Source organism: Mus musculus, chromosome 11 (genome assembly GCF_000001635.26).
Source record: "Mus musculus strain C57BL/6J chromosome 11, GRCm38.p6 C57BL/6J".
Lineage (NCBI taxonomy): Eukaryota > Metazoa > Chordata > Mammalia > Rodentia > Muridae > Mus > Mus musculus.
This window is the reverse complement of record NC_000077.6, coordinates 84046021-84071256: the sequence shown is the minus strand read 5'-3', so window position 1 is coordinate 84071256 and position 25236 is coordinate 84046021. Positions and strand designations below refer to the sequence as shown.

Genomic DNA, 25236 nt, shown 5'->3' with positions numbered 1-25236 from the left:
ACATCCATAAACACATATTTATAGTCTAGAAAGTGCCAATCCATTAGCTACATGTAACTATTTAAATCTGAAGTGACCCAGGCTTTGTGGCACAGGCCATAAATCCTGGCACTGAGAAGGCAGAGACAGGTAGCTAGGGTCTAGCCAGGGCTACACAATAAAACCCTGGGGCGGGGGGGGGGGGGAGTAGTTCCTCTTTTGGAGCTGTTGAGAAAGCATTTAAGAGCATTGTTCAAGAAGTCCTAGGTTCAATACTCAGCACCCATATGGCACCTCATAAACACCTGTAACTACAGTTTTAGGGGTTGGCTGCTCTCTTGCTCTCTTCTAGGCCCTCTGTGGGCACTGGGCACCCACATGGTGACAGACATACATGTAGACAAAACACTCACACAAATTAAATGAATACATTTGGAGTTACCAAGTTGGGGGATATGGTTCAGTTGGTACAGCGCATGCTGGCCATGCACAAGGACCTTAGGTTCAATCACTGCTACTATAAACAAATACATTTGAATCAACTAAAAAGGACTAACATTAGAAAATGAGTTCCGGGCTGGAGAGATGGCTCAGTGGTTATGAGCACTGACTGCTCTTCTGAAGGTCCTGAGTTCAAATCCCAGAAACCACATGGTGGCTCACAACCATCTGTAATGAGATCTAATTCCCTCTTCTGGTGTGCCTGAAGACAGCTACAGTGTACTTACATGTAATAATAAAGAAATCTTTGGGCCAGAGCAAGTGGGGCCAGAGTGAGCAGAGGTCCTGAGTTCAATTCCCAGCCAACTACATGATGGCTCACAACCATCTGTACAGCTACAGTGTACTACTCATATACATAAAATAAATAAATCTTTTTTAAAAAAGAAAGAAAGAAAAAAATGGTTCCTTGGTCACACAGGCTGCATATCAAGGGCTTAGAAGCCAGCAAAGGCTCTTGGGGCCCCTGCAAAGATCTACAGAGAAGATATTTCAGCCATCCTTTCTACTTAACTCTAGATCATTAGCATAAACTACACAGAGAAGGGTCTCTTTGCATGAGCTTGCCTCTCCCTCTTAAATTAGGGTGTGACTTTTCCTGGAAGGCTTATATCGCATAGTCTACAAAAGCTGTCCTGCTCCTTGTCCCCACCCAGAACTTACTCATGTGCAAGTAATAATGTAAGCAAAAATGATCCCAAAAAACAAAACTGGATGGAATTTAAGGAGGAGTGTGACTGCCACCAAGTCATGAAGTGAGTACAGGACTGTAGGTTCTCAGCTTGTGGGCCAAGACCCTTTCATACGGGTCCCACATCAGCTATCCTTCATGTCAGACATTTACGTTATGGTTCAAAACAGTAGCAAAATTATACTTAGGAAGTAGCAACAACAATAACAATATGGTTGGGGGTGGTCACTGCGTTAAAGGGTGGCAGCACGGGTGTGTGTGTGTGTGTGTGTGAGAGAGAAGCACTGTAGAGGGACATGCAGAAATACAAACAGCATTCAATCACTTCCAGTAGAGATTTTGCTATTTTTACATTAGGGATGTCAAAAGCAGGTCATGAAATAAACTGCCGGAATGATAATAGTACCAGAAAGATATATTCCCATGCAGTTTGAACTCGGTGCTTTAACCTAATCTTAGTCTCCTTGTGTTCTTCATGAAATGGTTAATTTTGCCTAATTTTAAAGCTCTCATGCTTTTTAATGGCATCAAATCTCTTCAGTCTAGGCCATTTTAGCTTTCCCTGTATTATCACTAAAATGCCTCTGCTGTTATATTTTCGTCTGGGAAACAGACAAAAACTTCTAGATATTGCAGCACCCACAAAAAGACTGAATCCAGTTGGCCAATGGAGATTAAAAAAAGAAAGAAAGTAAAACAAAAACCTCCAGGTTTTACTTGAAGATGCTAGAAACTGTTAAGTAAGCCCTAAGTGCGGCGTGCTCCTCCTCTGTCCCCTCCCCCAAATCCAAGAATACTAGTTTGACTTCAGCAGTTCTGATGTCAGCGATTTGCTACAGCGAGGGCATTGCTTGGGTGAGCACAGGACCAACCGAGCGCCAAGTCAGGACTCCTGGAGTCTGACTCACTGCAGAGGCTGGAGGAAGTCGTTCCTACCGCCCCTGTATCGCCCCTCAGTTTTGCGAAGAGAAGAGTAGGGTGGCGCTAAAGTCAGTTTGCATCCATTCATTTCAGGTGAGAAAACCTAAAGAGGACAGAAAGAGAGGAAAGAGAGAGGGAGAGAGCGAGAGAGCTAGTTGAGAGCAAAGAAATTTCAAGGGTTCCACAAGTCAGCCTCGTTGTACCTAGGAGTGTGGGTACTGTCAATGCATCAGAGGTTTAGGGGTCTTTAACTCCTTTGGAGTTTCCCCAGTTACTTCCCTCACCTGTCAATCAAAATCCACCCAGCAGTTGACGGAAGAATTAGGGCGTGGTGGTTTATACCTTTAATCCCAGCTTTAGGGAGATAAAGGCAGAGGCAGGCGAGTCTCTGTGAGTTCCAGGCCAACCTGGTCTACATAGTGAGACCTTGCCTCAACAAACAAGCAAAAAAGAGTGGCTTTGCCTTCCCCCTTGGGTCCGCACCTGGGGCTGTCTCGCCCGGGGGAGGAGGAGGGGGTGGCTGAGAGGCGGTGATTAGTCACTGGCTGCGGCGCTCACACCTTTTATTCTGTCTCTTCCCGCAGTTGCCTCTCTGCATTTGGACAGATTCTTCGAACGCCAGCTCAGAAGCTGGGCCGGAGGACAACGCGGCTTCAAGGAGCAGGGGTCTGCGAGTAAGTCCAGGTGAGTAGGAACCGGGGCCAGGAGGACCTGCCCGCGCCGCAGCGCGCACGCGCGGCGCCCGGAACCCACGCTCGTCCCCGCTGCGGGCCCGCGCTCGGAAGAGGGCGGCAGCGCGCAGGGAGCGGGAGGCGCGCGAGGCCGGCGGGCAGAAGCCGCGAGCCTCGCAGCAGCACGGACCCGAGAGCCGCCGCTGCCGCCACCGGCACACTCGGTACGGGGTGCGGGGGAGAGCCAGAGGGGCCCGGGCGCATGCGACCCTCGGCTCTGCAAACTTTGTGCGGGTGCTCGGCGACCTCGGGGCGCGGGGCGGGAGAGGCTGGGATCCCCGAACCCAAGCCGGCAGGCGTCAGCATGCACCCCGCGACCGGCCCCGCCACCCCCTGGAAACACTTGGCTTTCTGCTATGCCAAGAACTCAACTTGAGCGTCTCTCCTCGGTGTTAGATTGGTGTGCACCATGCTCACATCTGACTCTTATTTCTCCTAAGTATCCTTGCTCTGGAGCGAAGTTGAATTGTACTGGGCTTGGGGTAGGGAAGGGAGCCGAGTGGTGTAGCCGCCTTAGGATTGTATAACTACCTTCTATTGAAGTGGATGTTGCCAGTGGCATCGGCTAATGTTATGGTAACTGGGCATCTTAGAGGCAAGAGAAGGCGGGGTGTTTTACCAGTAGTCTCCCGGTCTAATAATACTAAAAACAATACCTCATACTTTCCACTCAGGAGAGCCCCACGGCATTTGGTTTACGTTCTCTGGGTAGTTTTCAGTGAAGTTTCTAAGAGGTAGGTGGAGAGCTGTGCTTTCCCGATTTGTAGATGTAAAAAACGGAGGCAAGGATTCGGATTCTTAACTGACTTTAATGAAATGTGGACCAAGAGTTTTAACGCAGTTTCCTGCAGTTCTTGCTCCAAAAAGTACCAACTTTGAAGTTTAATGGGATACCAGAACATCCTCCCTGAGGACAATGAAAGGTCAGAGAGGCCAAGGGACAGTGGTCTGCAGCCGCAGGCCTCAGCTACAAAGCCGGGTCCCTCCAACAAGATGCAACTCTTTGGGTGTTGTATGTATTCTTTGCAAAGTTGTGTTTAGGGCTGCAATTTGCTGTTGTCTTTTGTGGACTCATAAAGGGCATTTAGTCTCGGTTTCCTTGAGAAACAGAGGAGTGAGGCACCCCCAGAGTGAGGCACCACTTCTTCCTTGCTGGAGACACCTTAAGAATTCCCATGAGGTCAGACGAGGGCCGAGAGTTCCCGGGAGGAGGGAGGAAGGAGCCCTGCACAGGCGGCTTGACACATGGGCCCCACTCCTGCCTCCAGCTCTGACTCACCTACTGACGCTTGGGGGAGGAGAATAGCTGCTTGGTATTTTTGGCTTTCCCCCATAAAACGGGAGACAGTTGGCTTCATTCGAGTCTTCTCAGCATCCTTTTCGAGAGCGCCGCGCCGCTGAGCTTAGTCCTCCTCTCGGAAGGAAACCTTTGATACTGGCTGACTGCAGGTATGCATTCTGTGAGATCCCTTAATAGAGCTGCACACAGATTTACTGCTGGAGCTTCTAAATCGGGGAAATCCTTCAAGACTTTGGGATTGAAATTAGGGTTAAGAGAAATCTTTGAATTAGATGTATACCTTTGCATGAGGAATTTCTTTTCCTTTTTTTAACAAGATGGATTAAAAATATTTTCCCAGCATCACAAAAAAAGGCTTGGCTCATTCCATCTGAAAAATTAGGACTTTATAGATCAGGTCATTGTCTTCCTTTAATCTTCAAAAGAATGGCTGTCTGTGTGTCTTTCTGTTGGCTTGTATCTTGTAGACTCTTCCCAGCGTTTTAATAAGATGTGTATTTGCATAAGTGACTTGCTAACAAAATCATTTTAGAGTGGATCCGGTTTATAGCAATTTGGTTTCTGTCTAGAACAGGTAGCATGCTTTTTAGGTAAAATCATGTTAACTCTGCCAGCACCTTACTATCTCTCTGAGCAACAGGCAGAAGGATCTCACAAACAACTTGAAAGGAGCTGGGTCGTTGTGATGCTTGGTTTTACTCCCAGGTGCAGAATGGAAACTTCCCTATTAATACACAAACACGACAGGCACGCACGACCAACAGCAGCGGATTGTCTTTGCACAGAGAAGACACAAGAGGGAGTGGAAGGCAGAAGAGTTGCTAAAGCAACCGATGGCCTGGGTATAAACTTACAGGGCTCGCATTTAAGGTGGTAGCTTCATTATTTATGATCGCTTCCCTGGGGTGACACAACAGAAAGGAAAGCGTTAATGGAGGAGGGTGCCGCAGCTCAGCTGGAGTCAATGGCAGGAAAAGGGTTCATCTGACAAGTTCATGTCAGCAGGGCATGACTTTGCATAGCAAACATTTACTAAGGAGTTTTGCTGTTCTAAAGGCACCGGGCTGGGTGCTGAGGTAAGAAAGCAAATGAGGGTCACGACCTTAGACACGACCTTAGACACGACCTTAGACACCTAGTAATAGTGAGAGGAGTGCTCTTTTCCTGGGATCGGAGCCTGTTTTTTGGTACTCGATGAAGGAATAAACTGAATGGGTAACTTGATCAGTTACTTTAGAGAAAGATGTAAGGGTAACCACAGCCAAGAAGCAGACTCCTACTGCATTTTCCCCTCCCCCCTAACCCCCCACTACTTTTTCAGGACAGCTGATTACTGTACTGACTATAATGGAAATAATCTCCTTTGCCTATGGTTTTTACCTCTAAGCATAAACCTAAACAGCACAGCTGTTCATGCCCCTTTCACCTTTATGCAACATTTTTTTTAGGTCTTGTTTGTTTGCGATGGGGTCTCTAGTGTATCCCTAGCTGTCCTGAAACTTGCTCTGTAGACCAGGATGACCTCAAACTCACTGAGATCTGCCTGCCTCTGCCTCCCAGCTGCTGGGATTATAGGCATTTGCTACAACACCAGGCTTAGGTTTTTCTTTTCACTTGCAATAACTATATATATAGATATATATAGATATATGTGTGTGTTATGTGTAATATATATTTTATATATATATATAGTGAACATATAGATAATTGTGTAAATTAATGCACTGTAGTGTTTGAATTTTTAATTCATATTTTTTATGTGTGTGGAGTTTTCAGCTGCAGGTTTGTCTGTGTACTATATTTGTGCTTGGTGCCCAGAGGGGCCAGAAGAAGGTGTCAGTCTTCTTAGGGAAGTCTAGAGTTAAAGATAGTTTAAGCTGCCATGTGGAGGCTGGGAATTGAACCTAGCTAGGTCCTCTGAAATAGCAGCCAGTGTTCTTAACCACTGAGCCATCTCTCCAGCCCCTGCACTATGATTTTTTTTTTTTTTTAAAGATTTATTTATTGATTATATGCAAGTACACTGTAGCTGTCCTCAGACACTCCAGAAGAGGGAGTCAGATCTTGTTACGGATGGTTGTGAGCCACCATGTGGTTGCTGGGATTTGAACTCCTGACCTTCGGAAGAGCAGTCGGGTGCTCTTACCCACTGAGCCATCTCACCAGCCCAGCACTATGATTTTTGAAGATTCGTCTGTATGTTGTCTGAGACTGTAGTTGGTTCATTTTGGGGTAAACATTACCTGTCAATGTCATATGTTGGTGAACATTTTGAGTTGTTTGTAGCCTTGGGCAATTATGAATAGTCCTGGGTTAGGAGTGATGCTCTTTTTCAAAAGAGAGTGTCTCAATTTACATTCCTGCAGTGGTGTCCACTTTGAAGTCTTAGGTCACTAAGTGTGTTTGCTGTTTAACCACAGCAGGCTTGGATAGTTAAGTGGCTACGTGTCATGGGGCTGGGGGTTAGTTTGGTTCCTGTTGTATAATGCACCAGCATGTCTGTGAGTGGTTGTTCTATCTGCATGTATGTTTGTACACTACATGCCTGCAAAGGGCAGAAGGCATTGGATCCCCTCTGGAACAGAAGTTACAGACAGTTGTAAGCCACCAGGTGGCTGCTGGGAATTGAACCAGGGTCCTCTAATAGAGCAGCTAGTGTTCTTAACTACTGACCCATCTCTCCAGCCCCCTCTAATGTGTTTCTCTTTACTCCCGCTAAGTTTTGTGATTCTCAGGTGGGTCTCATACCTTTAATCCCAACAATTGGGAGGCAGAGGCCAACTTGGTCTATAGAATTGTTCCAGGACAGCCAGAAAATACACAGTTTCTGTCCCGAAGAAACCAAAACAGGCCAGGCTGTGGTGGCTGGTGCATGCCTTTGATCTCACCCTGGAGGCAGAGGCAGGCAGATCTGAGTTTGAGACCAGACTGGTGTACAGAGCAAGGTCCAGGGCAGCAAGAGGGCTATGCAACCTGTCTTGACAAAACAAAACAAGACAAAAAGTTCTATGGTTTGGGTTGACATAAACCAGAAACAGTTTTCCCACTGTACTTAGTTGAAAACTACTCAACAGACTCTTTATTGATATGATTTGACAGTTTATAGTTACAGAAAATTTACCTATGCAAAATGAGGTTCTAAAAATAGAAGTCTTTAAAGGCCTTGAGTGACTCCTAATCTGGTGAATGCTTGCTTTGTGCCCAGCCCTGAAGGTTGAACTCAAATATGTGAGGCGGGTGTGAACTCACACCCAGCCTTGGTAAAGAACTCTAAGGACAAGGAAGGACGGACACACTTGTGTGTGCAAGTTCCTAAGAGGCACATAACACAGCTGTACAACAGCACCTGTGCTACAGGAATAGATGACATAGAGATGTCAACGGAAGCCTTCCTCTCACTCTTCATGAAAATAAAAGGAGTGGCAATTTAGAGGCTATCCCATACACTCATTCCCAGCACACTCTTTGTTAGGCTTTTGTATTTGGGTTTGCTGGCTGGGTTTAAAGTTAGGGATGTGTGTGGGGGGGGGGGGTGAGGAAGGAGAGAGATGAAGTCATCGAGAGACATTGACTAAATTCCACCCTGTTACATATTCTCTCTGTCCAGAGAGCATAGGTTCTGAGGCCTCCCAGGAGACCCTTCCTCACAGCCAGAGGGTGATGAAAGAGTAAGTTCAGAGCCGTGGGAGCCATGGGTCCTTTCTATTCCTTCTGGAAGGCAGCTTAGAAAATGCTATAGTACTTTGCTTTCAGTTTTTACTTACATAGGCCACAAATACCTTTTAAAATTTATCTACCTTTGTTTTATGTGCATTCGTCGTGTTTTGCCTGCACACATGTCTATGTGATCTTGGAGTTACAAACACTTGTGAGCTGCCACGTGGGTGAAGGGATTTGAATCCGGCTCCCTTGGAAGAGAATTCAATGCCCCTAACAGCTGAGCCATCTTTCCAGCCCCCACTAATTTTTTTTTTTTTTTTTTTTGCTTGTAAAATTTTTTTTGTTTGTTTCAGATCTGGCTTTCAGGAAAAGATAGCCCTGAGAATAGGATTAAAAAGTATTGTCAGAAGAGAGAGCCCATTGGTGTGTTTTGATAACCTCTTGACTTGGCAGCTGCTGCCAGCCACTTGTCAGTGACTTGTTAGTGAGGCTGGCTCAGCTCATCTGGGTGCGTCAGTGGTGACTGACCAGAGAGCACTTCCTGCCCTGTTTGTCAGCTGTTAACTCCTCCTTCCATCCTGTAGTCTCTGGAGGAGAAGGCACTTTTGAAATCCATGCCTAGTCAAGTCCCAGATGGATGGCCTATGGCGGTTGTTGTTTTTTGAGATTATATCATTGAAGCTTTTTATTTTTTTTTATTTTTTTTTTATGAAGAGTTCAGTCAGCTGTGGAGGCCCGCTCCTGTATTTCTGGCACTTGGATGGCAGAGGATGGAGGATTAAAAGTTCCTCTGCTAAACAGCAAATGTAAGGCCAGCCAGGGATCAGGAGACCCTGTTCCAGAAAACAAAAAGCTCTATAAAGTATTCATCCTTTACTGAAATGTTTCTGCCAACCTATTTATTTACTTATTTATTTTTCCAACCTATTTATTTTATTACTGTTTGCGATACTGTGTGTGTGTTCTCACAGCAGTCTGTAACCCAAGTTCCAGGTAATATGATGCCCTCTTCTGGCCTCCTCACATACCAGGTATATACATACCAGACACATGCACAAAGGTGTAGGCAACCCCCCCCCCCCAACATAAAACAATTTCTAAAACTTAAGACAGAAAAATGGAAATTATTTTGTCAGCACTCTTTTTTTTTTTAGATTTATTTATTTATTTTATGTACATGAGTACACTGTAGCTGTCTTCAGACACACCAGAAGAGGGCATCAGACCTTATTACAGATGGTTGTGAGTCACCATGTGGTTGCTGGGAATTGAACTTAGGACCTCTGGAAGAGCACTTGGTCCTCTTAACTGCTGAGCCATCTCTCCAGCCCTTGTCAGCACTCCTAAGTTGGTATAAATTCCACACGTACGTACACACCCTTCAGGTATGTGGTAAATCCCTTTGGGGGAGAGTCAAGCTTGCTGCTGGAGTTCTTAGGATTCTGATCTGGCCCAATTGCACATCAAAGGGTAAACTGACCAAGGAGTGATTGCTAATTTTGGAGGGCCTTCCTGTGTACTTAATTCTGATTTACAAACCCCTTTGTCTTCCTTAAAGTAATACTGTGGCCTTTTGAGGACTGAGATCTTGGGACCGTGCCTTCATTTTCCTGGTCCTGCTTCTTCGGGGACAGTCTCTTCAAGATACCTCAGCTTTCCAGCCTATGTGCTTTCTCACTGGACCTTTTGGGAATCTCTAGAGTGACTGGTTGGCTGTGGCTGGGCCAAGTGACGTATCATCAGTGCCCAGCTGGTGGCAGGCGGTCCTGGTCCCAGCGGGGTTACTTACTCGTGCTTGCTGTAGAGGCTGGAAAAGCCTGTGCACCTCCATCGCCCTCTGGTCTTCATCTGGGTACCCTGGCAGCGATAATGAGCCCCCTGGCCCTCTGTAGGCTGCAGTGGCATCAGTGGGGAAAGAAATCATTCCTGGATATTGGGTGGCATCTTGTGATGTGCAGGATTTGAGCTGTAGTTGTTGGGATAGCGCCTGAAAGTCTGCGTTTTTTTGTCAAGCTTGTGGAGAGGGGCCGTGCTGTTAGCTTTGGGGGCACCCAGGGAGTAGGAAGGAGCAGTAACAAAAGGCATGGGTTCTGCACCAGGAATCTGGAAAGGAGGCCCTTGAAAGGCAGTAATGGAGGCTGGCAAGATGGGCCAGCAGATAAAGGTGTGTGCCGCCAAGGCTGATGACCTGTGTGTGATCCCAGGGCCCCAAGTGGTGGAAAGAGACACATGTACAACACACAAGTTAAAATGTAATTTTAGGGCTAGAGAGATGGCTCAGCGGGTAAGAGCATTGGCAGCTCTTCCAAAGGTCCTGAGTTCAAATCCCAGCAACCACATGGTGGCTTACAACCACCTGTAATGAGATCTGACGCCCTCTTCTGGTGTGTCTGAAGGCACCTACAATGTAACTAAATATAATAAGAAATAGATCTTTTTAAAAATGTAATTTTAAAGAAAAGTCAGGCAATAATGATAACATACCTAGGTGGGTTAGAGGAAGAAGCAGGCTCTTCCTTAGCCTGCTGGGATGTGGATGTGCTGCCCTGAGGCTTGGTTTTCAGTGTGGCAGGGTTGGGAGGGCGGGGCCTGCCAGAAGGTAATTAGGTCATTGGGGCATCACAGTCAGATTAGGGATTGGCGCTGTTTTAGAGTGGGCTCTAAAGAGGATGACTGCACAGTCAGCCTGGCCCCTTGCTGGTCTCTGCCTTGAGTCCTTCCATGTCTCCCACCATTGCCGTCATCTATGTTGTGATGCAGCTAAGGGTTATAAAAATGAAGCTGACCATCTGTGGACCTTCAGCCTCAAAAACTTCGCGCTACATAAAACTCGTGCAGGAGGGGAATTATTGAGATAAAACCCTAGGCTTCCTCCTGGGTTCTACCCTGAGATATATAACCTGCCCTTTTCTGTCCATAGCACTCAGCCTCCTGTATTTTATTATTATAGCAGTAGGAAGTGTGCTACTATCTCTCCTTAAGGACCAACTGAGTTCTCAGCGTGGCTGGCTGATTTTACTGTGCTTTCATCCTATGCTCCCTCTTTGCACTGCTATACTCTCTGTTGTTTGCCTTCCACATTTGAGTCTCTTAGTGCTTGTCTCTTTCCCCTAGGTTGTTCTGAGATGTATGTAATGCATCATTTTTTCATGATGATCAAATTCTCACAGTCCTTTTTTTTTTTTTAATTTCAGAACAAGGTCTAATATAGTACAGGCTGTCCTCAAACTCACTGTGTAGTTCAGGTCTTCACCTGTTCCTGCCTCACCTCCCAAATGCTATGATTATTCAGATGGCCACTACTCTGCTTCTTGGAGAAAGCGTGTACCTTTCCAAACATTCCTGTAGTCTAAGAACCCAAGCAGACCTGGTGTAGTGGGGATAACTTGTGTTTGCTTGATAATGGCTAGGTCATCAGTGGGCAATAAAAGTCAGGTGACATGGGGCCTGAGGCTAGGCTCATGCTCATGTGTCTTACATTTGTAGTCTTTGATCAGCTTGGATTTCCCCTTGACTGTTGGTTGGACCTTGCACATATAGCCTGATACGGCTGTAGGACTAGTTTAGGCATAGCACTCAACTGAGGCCAATCCCAGAAGAGCTGGTGAGAACCTCACCTTGGAAGCCTCATTTATGTTAAATTCTTTTTTTTTCTTTAATGGATTCATAGTCTATCCCCTTTTACATCCTTTATGACACTGACATCTTTTTAAAAAAAAAGATTTATTTATTTATTTATTATATATGAGTACACTGTAGCTGTCTTAAGACACAGCAGAAGAGGGAGTCAGATCTCATTACAGATGGTTGTGAACCACCATGTGGTTGCTGGGATTTGAACTCGGGACCTCTGGAAGAGCAGTCACTGCTCTTAATTGCTGAGCCATCTCTACAGCCCTGTTTAAATTCTTTTTGCTGTTTATTTGTTCTTTTGTTTTTTTGGTTGAGGCCTTCACAAAACCTGGGTTTCCAGGGATATCAGCCCCACCCTGAAAAATGTGCCAATATCACATCGTATATTAAATGGTTCAGTAAACACAGCTAGGTGAGAGTCACACTTAAAACTTTCAAGTTCTAAATCAGGCACAGTGGTGCATATGTAATTCCAGTACTTGGAGGCAGTGGGGGGGTGAGGTGGGAAGGGCAAGATCTGGGATTCAAAGCCATGATAGGCTACAATAGATCTTGTTTCAAAGTAAAAAAAGATAAGGATTCTAGTTGGGTGTGGTGTTTTAGGTCTGCATTCCTGGCATTTTGGGAAACTGAGGCAGAATTGCAATTTCAAGGATTGTCTTGACTGTATTTTTTTTATTATTATTAATTATATGTAAGTACACTGTAGCTGTCTTCTGACGCACCTGAATAGGGCATCAGATCTCATTATCTCATTACAGGTGGTTGTGAGCCACCTTGTGGTTGCTGGGACTTGAACTTCAGACCTTCGGAAGAGCAGTCAGGTGCTCTTACCCCCTGAGCCATCTCTCCAGCCCCTGTCTTGACTGTAAAATGAGCTCAAGGGCATCCTGAACAACTTAGACCACATCTCAGATAAACAAGGGGCTGAGAAATTAGCTCAGCGGTAGAGTGCGTGCGTGCGTGTGTGCTGTTCGATTCCCAGGACTCCCAACAGAGAGAAAAGAATTCCAGGTTACCCCGTAATTACTTAGTGTGATGGCTATTCCTGGTTGTCAACTTGATTACATCTGGAATGAACTACAACCCAGAAATGGAAGGCACGCCTGTGATCCAGACCTTGAGGCTGGAAGATTCAGGTTTCTGACCTGGATCTTGCCATAGAGATCTTGAGACACAGTGGTCATAAACTTAGGCCCAGGCAAGGTAATACATGCCTTTAATTCCAGGAGATTGAGGCAAGCAGGTCCCTGAGTTCAAGGTCAGCCTTGGACAAAGTAAGTTTTAGATCCAGGTGTGGTGGCACATACCTTTAATTTGAGGTGGTGTCACACCTTCTGCTGGGGGCCTACATAGGGACATTGGAAGAAGGAAGACGTCTTCAGCAGCTTGCACTTGCTTGCCAGCATATCTATCTGTTGGAACCTACTTCTACAGAAGACTAGCTTGGTGGGACTGAGCGACTACTAATTCTTAGCCTTCCCATCCACAGCTGCCCATTGTTGGGCTAGTTGGACTGCAGCCTGTAAGTCATTACAATAGATCCCCTTAATATACACATTCCTTAAGTTCTGTCATTCTAGAGAACCCTGACGAAGACACCCAGGTCACCCCATGGTACCTGAATGAATGCACCGTTCATTTTACATAGCTCCTTGCAGTCTTTTCCCCTTGCTCATTGTATCCTAGTGAGGAAGTTCAATGGATTGATCACAGAGAACCAGGGCCTCACTCTTTAGCCCATGCTGGCCTGGAACGCACAGCAGTCTTCCTGGCAGTCTCCTGAGTCCTGGGATTACAGGGATGAGATACTATGCCTGGCCTAGAGCCAAACATCTTCAGATTTGTGTATCACTATTGACTTTTTAAGTTTTTATTGTTTTATTTTTATTTACCTGCATGTCTGCGTAAGGATGTTGAATCCCTTGGAACTGGAGTTACAGACAGTTGTGAGCTGCCATGTGGGTGCTAGGAATTGAACCTGGGTCCCCTGGAAAAGCAGCCAGGGCTCTTTCTTAGCCTCTGAGCCATCTCTCCAGCTCCTATTTTGGCTTTCTAGCTCCCTGAGCCCATCAAATGGAGTGGCCATCTCTTCCTGTAAAGAGAAGTGTTCTCCAGTTGCATTTAGCTGGTATCATTCACTGGGCTTAGCAGATGTGTCCATAGGAGGTCAAGGGGGTGGTCAACTGTTAAGTTGGTCACACTGTATGGGGCAGTTGTGTGGCAGCTGCACCTGCTCAGGGATGGTACGGCTGAGCCGGGTGGAACAGTGTAAAGTGTTCCACTTGTTCAGGGTTTGGTTTTCTGAGATGATATCTCACTATGTAGTCCAGTCCCTCAGTGCTCACTAGCCTAGGCTGGTCTCAAATCCACTGCAATCCTCCTGCCTCAGCTCCCACCTTCTGGGATTACAGGTATCTTTAGTTTCATGTGTACTGTGTGCATTTGTCTTTATCCAAAACCACTGCTGTATCATTTCATTCACCTGGTGGCGAAAGCAAAATGACCCCGACCTCCTAGTGCAGACTGTCAAGGGTATGACACTCGGTCCGCTCACTTTTTTTCAGTTAAGCAACATTTTACTTCAACATGAATATCATACTAATTGTTAGAACTTTATTCTTAATGTTCTGTCAAGTGGTCCCATAACGAAAGGCTATTAAAAGTGTTACAGTTTTTAGTCTGAGTGAATGGTTTATGCTAAGTGTGGTGGCCTACACTTGTAATTTAAGCACTTGGGAGGTGGTCTTAAGATGATCAGGAGTTCCAGGTCAACCTCAGCTACAAAGTGGGTTAAGGGCTAACCTGGGCTACTTGAACTTGTTTCAAAAACAGAGTGGCCGTCAACTTTTCAGTGGTGCACATTTGTGATTTAATAGTGAAAATTAAATGAGAAAAGTAATATTTATCACTGTGTATGCTAAAATGCTTGGGTCTCATTGTTTCTTAAAGAACTAGATAGATGCTTACTTAGCAAAGAGATGGATGAAATGTGACTGCATTTTGAGTATAAAAAAGGTAAGTTTAGCCGGGCGTGGTGGTGCACACCTTTAATCCCAGCATTTGGGAGGCAGAGGCAGGCAGTTTTTTGAGTTCGAGGCCAGCTTGGTCTACAGAGTAAGTTCCAGGACAGCCAGGGCTACACAGAGAAACCCTGTCTCGAAAAACCAAAAAAAAAAAAGTAAGTTTGGGGGCTGGAGAGTTGGCTCAGGGTTAAGTGCCTTTTTGTTTTTGTTTATATATACATATATATCTATGATATATCCTTGCACTGGTATGTACTTTGACCCTAAAGCCTGGAATACTTCATTATTTTATTTATTTACATTTTAAATTAATTACATTTTAATTAATTTTAATTAATTACATTTCACCTTTCCCTCTCCTCCAGCTCCTCCTATGTTCCATTCCAATTCTCAAATTGATAACCTCTTTTATTATTGTTGTACATATGGACTGATACACATCTGAGTCCATTTTTGTTTGGTGCTTATGGCTTCAGGGCTGATTACTTTGTACTGGGCTACCAGTCACCCTGGAAGAGATTAATTCCTTCCTGAAGGCTTTTGTCTAGGGGTGGGGCCCTATGAAAAACTCCCCCTTCCTCCTTAGCATGCCTAATGATACAATCATTGTTCAGGTTTTGTTTATGTGGCCATTTCTAAGAGAGGTGGTGACACAGCAGGCTTCCTGTCCTCTGGTTCTTAGAATTTTTCTGCCCTGTCTTCTGTGACGTTCCCTGAGTCATAGATGCAGGAGCTGTGATGTAGATGTATCCACTGGGGCTGGGCTCCCCACAACCCACTGACCTCTGCATTGTGCCCCATTGTGGTTGTCTGTGTTGGTCTCCATTTGCTGTCGATGGGGGGAGGTAGCCACACCTATCTATGGGTACAAGGGTAGATTTAGAATGTAATGATGCCAGTCTAGCAGAATGGCGGTAGTAGATTCTTCTCTAAGGCCCATGACCTCACTAGCCCCGAGAAGTTGCCTAAGATTCCAGTCCCTCTTGTTGAGTGAGCTTTAAGTCCAATCAGACAGCTGTTGGTTGGTTGCTACCAACATGTGAGCGCCACTACTACACCTTTGTCTTATGGTGCTAGTCATTGCTGTGGTTTATAGCTGGGCAACAGCACTATGGGAGCTAAGCTGCAGGAAGGAGGCTTCCAGGTTTGATCCAGCTCAATATCTGAATCCTGTGTTCTGAATGTACAACACACTTAGCAAGAGGGGCTTAACTTCAACCTCTGAGAGGCATCAAAGGCAGCAGCAAGAGTCTATGCATTTTGAGTCATTTGGACACTGACCAACAGCTTAAAAGATTTGTGATTGGTGCTAGTTTTGTAGTCTATGGTTCTTGTGGGGAACATTATCAGCTCAAGAGAGACATAGCTTCATCACTATAGTGTGTGTGTGTATAAATGTGTGTGTATTGTTTATCAAGTATTCCTGTCCCCCACTTCCCAGATAGAGCCCCCTCAACGTCTTTCCATTCCCCTCTTCATGAGCACCCATATCCCACAATTCCCTTTCATTGTCCCCTAACCATCCCCATGGTCTGAGCTAGGAATGTTTTCAACCACTTTGCAGTTCTCTCTAGCCCTTCTGCACCTCTGTGGCCACTTGGCCACTTTCTGCATTTTCAACATGAGAAAAGACAAACACAGATAGGACTTGACACCTTTACCTGCTAAGTCTAGTGGCTGCCAGTGTTCCAGAGAAGCAGCAGCTTTGGTGACAGTCGGGTGAGTGCTCTGAACAGGCCAGGATTTCCAGACATTCTCAGTCACAATGGCATTGATCAGGCTGTGGATTACCAGTGTGTAACCACAGCACAGATCCTACATGCCCAGAGTTCTGCAAGGGCAACTGTTACTAGTTGGTACAAGACTAAGATACTGCCCATGAGACTCTGATGCTAAACTTTGTTGTTAGTACTTGACACTTATCATCCAGAGGCCAGTGCCTCAGTAAGTCACGCTGTTCCTGAGCTTGCTGTGCCATCCTTCCATGGCTGCCTCGGAGTGTTGCATTAGAGGCGTGCACTGTGCCTGGCATCTGACATCTTATACCCACATCCGATATTTTTTGCTTTGAGACAGTGTCTTACATAGACCAGGCTGGCCTTGAACTTAACAGACATCTATCTGCCTCTGCCTCCAAGTGCTGGAATTTAAGGTATAAGCCAACATGCCTGGTTTTAGAAAGTCCCCCTCCCCCCCCCCCCCCCCCCCCGAGCACTCCCCTTCCCCCAATCTTCTGTGTCTGGTCTGTCTTTGTGCCTTTGTCTCTTGTTGTTATTCCCTTTGGTTAGGAACCATGTTTCCCTCCAAGAAGAAAAGGCAGCCACACAGCAGCTTGGGACGGCTGATGTGGACAGGATGGTGTGTGGTGGATGCTTCCATAGGCCAGTGTGCAGCAGTGGAGGGCCTGCTCGCTCAGCCCTGGGGCAGTCTCTGATCCACATGCATACACATAGGCCAGACTCACACACAGGCCAGACTCTTAGCAGACATCTACTAAGTTGACTTTATGTACTTATGATGTAATACCCGTGGGCTTTTATATTCTTTACAGTCGGGACCTGCCGTTAGAACCGGGTCAAAGTAGGCTGCTTATGTTCAACCCAGCGACAACTCCTTGATGGTGTCCCTATGCGGTGAGGATGGTTCTGTGCCCTGGAGGGTATGCCGGCTGTGGCAGCCCTCTGTTCTCACTAGGTGACAGGCAGGAGTCCATCTGGGCTCAGGCTTGTCTGTCACTGTTTAAAGGGGTCCGCCTTGGTTGCTGCTGGCAGGACACCATGACGAAGGCAATGAGGACACAGCTCCCTACACAGTCCCACAGTGCATGGGGCAGAGCTGACTTTTCCTGGCTTTAGTTCCCTTCATGTTGCAATCACCTCACCCTGCCCAAACTTGTGTTTTCCAGTCTGTAAGGGGGAAGAGGAGCTTGCAAAGTACCTGCCGTCCCAGGACTTGCTGGCAGAAGGTTCTCTAAACCTTGTAGCCAGCTTTGGCATTTGGAGCAGGTTTGCTGGCACAGGACCAAGCGGTGGCAGCAGGAACAGAGCATCGTGTCTGCCTCTCTTGGATTCTGCCTGGAGGACGCACAATCTGTCCTCTCTGTCCACACTGATTGCATGAGCAGTAACGGGCAAAGCTGGGCCTCCAGTCTGCCTTTGCACAGCCTGGGTCCCTGGGAGACCACGCTGCTGAAAGGGCCTCCAGCCTGGATGGCAGGGTTTTTTTTTTTGTTTTTTTTTTTTTGTGGGGGGGAGGGGAGAGCGCAGGCTGAGTCCCTCCTGACTAGGCAACGAGACAGCCACATGGGAATTTGAATAGCGAGTCCTCACCTTTTTCAGTTTTGGGCTTATTACTTCTGTGATTTTGTTCTTTAAAATTAAGAGAATTTTGCCAGGGGACGACCACATGCTGCTGGCCAGCTCACCTTTTATGTCCAACACACACACACATACACACATACACACACACACACACACACACACACACACACACACACACACCTTACATCTTCACCTGTCTTCTGACTGCTTGCACGTGTAGTACTCTGTGGACCCATCATGGACGGGCTCTCCAGTTGGGAGGGGCGGGGCGGGGCAGTACTCTGAGCACTTCAGGGTAAGTGTGTGTGTGTGGCTGGGGGTATTCCTAGGTGGTACCAAACAGCATCAACTGCTTCCGCGGTTCTGTCTGTTTCTGACCAACATCAGCAGAACCTATAAAATCCAAGTCCTCCAATCCTGCTCCAGAACCACAGAAAGTGAGGCCCAGTGGTTTGGGAATCCCCAACGTACCGAACATATCTCCCAGAAGATTCTGATAGGAAAGTCACTGCATTCACTGTGACAGAACTAAACCTGGATGTGGGTATAGTATAAGGCCTCATGTAATCTAGGCTGGCACCAGACTTTCTACATAGCTGAGGAGGGGCTTGAACCTCCGCCTCCCAAGTGCTGGGATCACAGGCATGGGTCACTTATGTGTATGACTGCTTGCATGCCTGGATGAACGAATGCATGTATGCACACATGCATGTACTACGTGCATGACTGCCCACAGTGGCCCAGCATCGTATCCCTCTAGAACTGGAGTTACAGCGGTTTGGAACTGTCTTATGGGTGCTGGGACTGCACCCCAACCCCCTGCAAGTTCTTAGCTGTTGAACTGTCTGTCCAGTTTCTGGTGTTCTACATTTATTTGTTGGGTGGCGCACACCTCAGTGTCAGAGGTCAGGACAGCTGGGAGGTGTCGGCTCCGTCCTCCCCTCATGGGCTGTGGGGGTGGAGCCCATGTCCTCGGGCTCAGTGTGGAAAGCACCTTGGCCTGCTAAGCCATCTTGCCAGCCCCAGGACTGTGTTTTTCCTTTTGCTGGGGTGGAGCAGGGAAGTCACATGCCAGGCAAACTTCTCCAGCATAGAAGTAAACTCTTGCCCTAACCTATCTTTTAAACTGCTTTATTCTCTTTGGTTTGCTGTGGGGACAGGGACTTACTAGTGTAGCTCAGGCTGTCATTGAATTTATGATCCTTCTTTCTGCCCTAGCCTCCCTCCCAGTGTCTGTATGATGGGTTTGCCTTACTGTGCCCAACTTTCTAAACTGTCTGAAAGTCTTAAACCTACATGCCATGTCTTTACTCCTAGGTATTTAACCAAGGGAGGGCTTTTGTTCGTTCACACAAAGGTCTGCTCCTGACATCTGTAATGGCTTTACTCACAATAGCCAGAAGCTAGAAACAATTCAGTTGGCGAGCAAATAAATCGCATGTTGTATTTGCACTGTGGAGCACTATTCAGCAATAAAAAGGGAGTTATGCCTGGCACCATTAATCTTGTGCTTATGATCAAAGAAGCTAAGTGTGGGGATACATGCATGCAAATCCAGCACTCAGGAGCCTGAGGCAGGAGGATTAAGAGTTTGAGGCTGGTCTAGGCTATATAGGTGATTCAAGGCTAGTAGTTAACCAAGGCTACAATAGTAAGATTCTGTCTCAAAGATAAACTTCAAAAATTGTAAAATGAGGGTAGGGGGCAAAGAGGAATATGCTGTAAAAGACCGTGAGGGTGCCGCGTGGGAGACCTGGCTGTCTTATTTTGAAGTCCTGTGTCTGGAGTGTTTGTGTCAAAAAATCACACTGGGTGGTTATGTCAATTTACACATCATTTACATGCAAGCCAAGCTGTAAACAAACATGTATGTAAGTACATGTGGTGCTTATCTGGGTGAGGCGTCGGGGGGGGGGTGCAGTGGGGGAGGATCTTTGTGGAAGGGAACCCCTTTCAGGAGATGGTCATGGCATCCGTCAGGCCACATAATGGACAAAGGCTAGAACAGGGAAGAGAAGGAACTTTTGGGCTTGCTCTCCTGAACAGTAGGGTCACTTGGTGGCCCTGTGGAGTGGCCCTGCCATCTGTGGAGCTGTCCTGGTCCCATGTCTGAAGACAATGCTCCTAACCCCACACCATGTCACCTTGAACTCCTACCCCAGGTCACAGCTTATCATGCCTACCCCCCTTCTTGTTTTTCTGTTCTTCCTGTGGTGACTTCAGTCCCAGTTCCTTGTGCTCCTGGGGGTGACAGCAGGTATCAAGAAGAGGTTGTGGCTCAGCCTTACATCTTACAGGCCTCTACATTCCTCCAATGGTATCATGTAGTGTGGTCCTTGAATTACCTTTGTTTTCGTCATTGCCAAAGCTGTACCTAGAGCTTGCAGACTGTGGGCTTATGTCTCTGAGACCCAGTTGTTGTTTTCTACTGGCATATTCTTTAAGTCACACCCAAAATGTTCAGCAGACCCCGCTTCCAAACTCCATCCCAAATTTGACTTAGCAGCAAGAATCTAGGAAGAACGGCATGGCCTTCCTGACTGGCTACATCCTTGCCTCTTTGTCTTCCCACAGATCTGATTTGTACTCACTGTAACAAGCACCGCTCCCAAGACCTTCTGGATCCAGACCCAGGGCTCCAGCTCCCTGGAAATCCTTAGCACGTGAGTAGCCATCGCATTGCCGCTATGCAGGCTGGGAGGAGCACTCTGGATTCCTGTGACGTCAGACAGGTGTTACTTAAGTGTCAAGATGCACAAACAAGTTGGTTTGGCAGTAAGAGATTGGTATGTCTGAAATCTCAGGAAACCAGTAATTAGAATAATTACCTTTTCCTTCCTGGGACATGGTCTCGCCCAGTAGACCAGGCTGGCCCGGGATGCAAGTCCTCTGCCTATGACTTGCTACCATGCCCGGCTCAATGATTTCCTCTTCTGTGGTTACAAACATACACCAATATTTTATAGTAAACACTTTACTAATAACATAGATTTCAGGCACTAGACTAAATTAATGTTAATTCCAGCACATCCCTGAACCCAGCAGAATTCACTTGGGAGCTTAGAATTGGCAGAGGAAGGTAAGGTTATTGCTTAGGGTCAGCTCAGATAAATTCTTATTTAGCTAATTTGAAGACCATGCATGACCTTCAGAGTTGAGGATTTAACTCCTGTGGTACTACTAACTAGCATGCTAAGGCAGGCCCTGGTTCACTCTCTAGCACTGTAACCTCCCCTTCCCCTGCCTCCTACACACACACACACACACACACACACACACACACAGCCTCCAAATTGCCTAGGATTATTTCCATGGAAAGGCCACAGTACTCAAATTTTTAAAAAAATTCACACATGATGAAAATGAAAAGACGTTAGTGTCTTGGGGCTGGTCAGATGGCTTAGCAGATAAAGGTGCTTGCCAAGCCTGACGACCTGAGTTCGGTCCCTGAAGCCCATGATGGAAGGAGAGAACTCCATGACATGTCCTCTCACCGTCCCCCACCCCCATGCCCTCGCATACATACACACACACACACACCACACAGTAAATAGGTATAAAGATGTACTTTCAAACAGCAAGGAGCACACACAATGTGGCTTCCTTTTGCTGGTGTCCAGTTTCGTCATCCCGAAACGGCAGTTTACTAACTACCTCGCCTGGCGTGATCTCACTCCATACACGGTCTCAATGCCTTGAATCAGGTTTAGGGAAACGCAGGAGTGAGAAGCATGCGGTAGCACGGCTCTGTGGAGTACAACACTTTGGATTTCTGGGCAGGGACTGTAACTTAGTGCCAGTAGACTCCTGTAGCCAGTGTGAGTCTGGGTTTGATCCCAACCCTGAAAAATTGAGGAATGCCCCTCCCTTCAGGAGGACTCTGCCAGGTGGCTCTTCAGGAACCAGTCAGGCATGTTTTCTGTCTTTTAACTTTTTCTAAAAATAGGGTGACTATTTTCACTGAAGGGATTAAAAAAAAGTGTAGTTTCATATTGATTTTACATTTTGGCATTGCAGGCTACATCTCCCAATGGTCAATAGAAAATGACTTATATGCTTCCTGCAAAGCATGCACTCTGCCTTACTTCCTAATTCTTTCCCTTCCCTTCCCCCAAAGCGCTGGAGGTGGTGGCTGCGGTGGCCGAGTAACGTGTAAGGTTCTGACAGTTACCTGTATTTTGCAGGAAGGAGGCTGCAGTCTTGGATTCCCTGGTGGAGGACGGACTCCACTGCTCTCTGGTCTTGCCCCCTGATGATGATAGTGTGACCACTGGCATCTTCATGAGCTCCAGAGGTCACAGCACGCTCCCACGGACTCTCATGGCCCCTCGGATGATTTCCGAGGGAGACATAGGAGGCATTGCTCAGATCACCTCCTCTCTCTTCTTGGGCAGAGCCAGCGTGGCCTCCAACTGGCACCTCCTCCAGGCCCGCGGCATCACCTGCGTCATCAATGCCACCATCGAGATCCCCAACTTCAACTGGCCCCAGTTTGAATATGTTAAAGTGCCTCTGGCTGACATTCCTCATGCCCCCATTAGACTGTACTTTGACACTGTGGCCGACAAGATCCACAGTGTGAGCAAGAAGCACGGGGCTACCTTGGTGCACTGTGCGGCAGGCGTGAGCCGCTCGGCCACCCTCTGTATTGCGTACCTGATGAAATTCCACAATCTGTGCCTGTTGGAGGCATACAACTGGGTGAAAGCCCGGAGGCCTGTCATCAGGCCCAACCTGGGCTTCTGGAGGCAGCTGATAGACTACGAGAGCCAGCTCTTTGGGAAGTCTTCAGTTAAGATGGTACAGACACCCTATGGCATCATCCCAGACGTTTATGAGAAGGAGTCCCGACACTTGATGCCTTATTGGGGGATTTAGTGTTGCCACAGCTGGCATCCACAGCCCCTCAGCAGTACCAGCATCTGCCACACACCATCTGTTCCCCTCTTCCTCTCTCTCTGGTTCTCCCGAGAGGGTTTCTACGCTGGGTGTTCGGGTTTAAGAGATGGGGAGGGGAAATACGTGCGTTGCCTGTGACGTTTTTTAAAACTAGCATTTTGAAATAGTGAACATGGAAATCTTTAACTGGCCTTTAATCATTTGTAACAGCTGGACCAGTGTAGGACACCTTTCCTGCTTTCTTTCTGGCTCCTGACTTTTAAGAGCCTTAGCAGGTGCAGTAGGAGCTCATTGCTCAGTTCTGGTCCTGATTAACCCTCTAGAGACCAGCTTTGCCAAGGGCTGCAGGCTGGTCGGTTTAAGGAAGATCAAGGGCAGCTCAGTCCCTACAGGATTAGCCTGGTCCTTTTCCTCTGTTATTTGATTCTATAAGTTAAGTTCATTGTTGTTTAGTTGATAAGTGGTTATGATAAAAATCTGTTGCAAAGACCCTCTTGAAATTAGTGTGCCCTGGGATCACATTAGCGTTATTTTTAATAAACTTGCTTAACATAAGCCCTTTATTAATCATTTTGGGTGTGTGAGTGTGCGCAGTGGAAGAAGGATGCTCCCCAGTCACTGTTCAACTGTGGTTCTTAGGACCATCACAGTCACATCTTAAAGTAAAAACCCCACCGGAATCAGATCAGCAACATTGCCCGTCCTTGCAGATGAGCAGAAATTAGTATCACCTGAATGTGGGAAGTGTGGAGTAGATTGTCCAACCTGCAGCTCCTGAGCAGTAAGATCCCAGGAGAGCTGTGCATGTGGCCCCACAGAGCAGCAGACAAAAGTCATGTCACAAGGTCAAAAGGTGGGGCACCCCTGGTGGCACACACACTGATTAAAGGTGCTGAGTTCCAGTTTTGTCTTGGTTAAAGTGTCAAGTACACCCTCAAAGAAATGGAAGACCTGCCTCTGCTCACCTAGTAACACAAAAAGCCTCTTGTCTACCGCAAACCTCAGCCTAAGCAAAGAGCAACGGCTTCCAGTAAAGCTGCCAGTAGTGACTTGTAGGGGAAGCAGCACAGGTTTTAACAAGCTCCTCTCTGTTTGCTCCCTGGGTGAGTACTGGGAGGCCAGGCAACCCCGGGGAAGGGTGGGGTGGGGGGAGCACTTTTCCCTTTTATCAGCCAGGTCATGTGTTCACAGAACAGTTTTCTGGCTTTTTGATCTGTTTTAAGGAGACACGCCCTCAACATACATAATTGAACTCTATCTTGATTTTATCTGGTTTATGGCACTGGGATTCCATCAAAAAGTTACCTTTTTTGTTATACTATATCCACCCTTACATGCACCCATCTTTATCTAAACAGGAAAACTTGAAACTGTCTCTGGGAAGTCAGAGGAGCATGCATGCAAGGTTATCACATGACCAAGAATGATCCATGGAGTCTGGCTTTTTTAGCATGAAGCAGGCTTTTTAAGTCAATTTCTGACTAGGAGGCCCTTAGTAATCATTGTACTGCAGGAAGAAGATACTGCTGCCATTCCTTGTGATTAAGACAAATCTCGCTGTGAAAATCTAGGGCTGCAGAGAGGTCAGGAAGGTGCTTACTGCGCAAACACAAGGACCTGAGTTTTATTCCACGTTTAAAAAAAAAATGCTAGGTGTGCACTCCAGCCAGGGACGCAGGAAGGCCAACTCTGCTCCTCCAAACCCAATCCCCCAGTCTCAGCACCAGCTCTATAGCAGAGCACTGGCTGCAGGCTCCTTTCCTCAAGGCTCCATCTCCAGTGGGTCCCACAGATCTTCTCCTTCTGACCTCCCTCCCAATTCATTGCTTTATCTCCGCTCCCCCCCCCCCCCAACCGGCAGGCACCCCTGGGAACCTTCAGGCTACACTGACAGAGGAAGCGAGTAGGCTCAGGGCAGACCTTCACCTTTCCCTCCATTCCTGCAAGTTCAATCCCCAAGTCTCATCCCCCAGCTCTGTAGACCTGCTGTGGCCTCTCCTCACTGTCCCCATTCTCAGGGACTCTAGTTAGTATCTTTGGTATGGGAAGGTACTTAGTAAATTACAAAGAGAAATGCCAAGCCAGACACAAAAGCTTTGATCTACTAAAATGGTGCCCTGGGTGCAAAATATGCTAGGGTAATTAAATTATGGTGGCACAGAACTTGTGGGAGTAACTGATATCTGATTTAAGGCCCACTCCGTAAGACAGAACCCATACCCAACACTGCTTGAGTGAACAAGAACCAGAAACCAGTCCAGAGCCCTACCGAGGACTCTGGGAACCCCATGGAAAAGGAGGCGGCAAAGAGTGTAAGAGCCAGGGGACTGGAGGACACTAAGAAGGCAAGGCCCTCTAAATTAACATGACCAGAGACTGAGGCAGCATGCACAGGGCCCAAACAGGCCTGCACCGGGTCCTCTCTATAGATTACGGCTTCTAGTTTACTTTAATGGGATTCCTGGGTGTGTAAATGAGTGGCTCTCTGATTCTTATGCCTTCTCTTAGTCTCCCTTCTGCCTTGTCCAACTCTGATGTGTTAATTTTTGTTGAATTTTATATTTTATTATCCCTT

At 46.9% G+C, this 25236-nt stretch overlaps 1 protein-coding gene across 5 annotated transcripts; it reads left to right on the top strand.

Annotated features, from left to right (window-relative positions):
- The first annotated feature begins 2000 nt into the window (after positions 1 to 2000).
- Positions 2001 to 23224, top strand: Dusp14 (dual specificity phosphatase 14). Of its 5 annotated transcripts, none has more exons than XM_006533796.4 (4): positions 2001 to 2185; positions 2677 to 2776; positions 20337 to 20425; positions 21947 to 23224. In XM_006533796.4, exon 4 carries the CDS (start codon positions 22044 to 22046, stop codon positions 22638 to 22640), a length of 597 nt encoding a protein of 198 aa, XP_006533859.1. In that variant the 5' UTR covers positions 2001 to 2185; positions 2677 to 2776; positions 20337 to 20425; positions 21947 to 22043; the 3' UTR covers positions 22641 to 23224. The 5 variants fall into 5 exon arrangements, with proteins under 5 accessions (XP_006533859.1, XP_006533861.1, XP_006533860.1 ...); XM_006533798.4 differs by lacking the exon at positions 2001 to 2185 and adding an exon at positions 2441 to 2482; XM_006533797.4 differs by lacking the exon at positions 2001 to 2185 and adding an exon at positions 2456 to 2567.
- The last annotated feature ends 2012 nt before the right edge of the window (positions 23225 to 25236 follow it).

Coding starts and splice junctions, on each gene's coding strand:
- Dusp14 (XM_006533796.4), top strand. CDS start 22,044: ATGAGCTCCAGAGGTCACAGCACGCTCCCACGGACTCTCATGGCCCCT.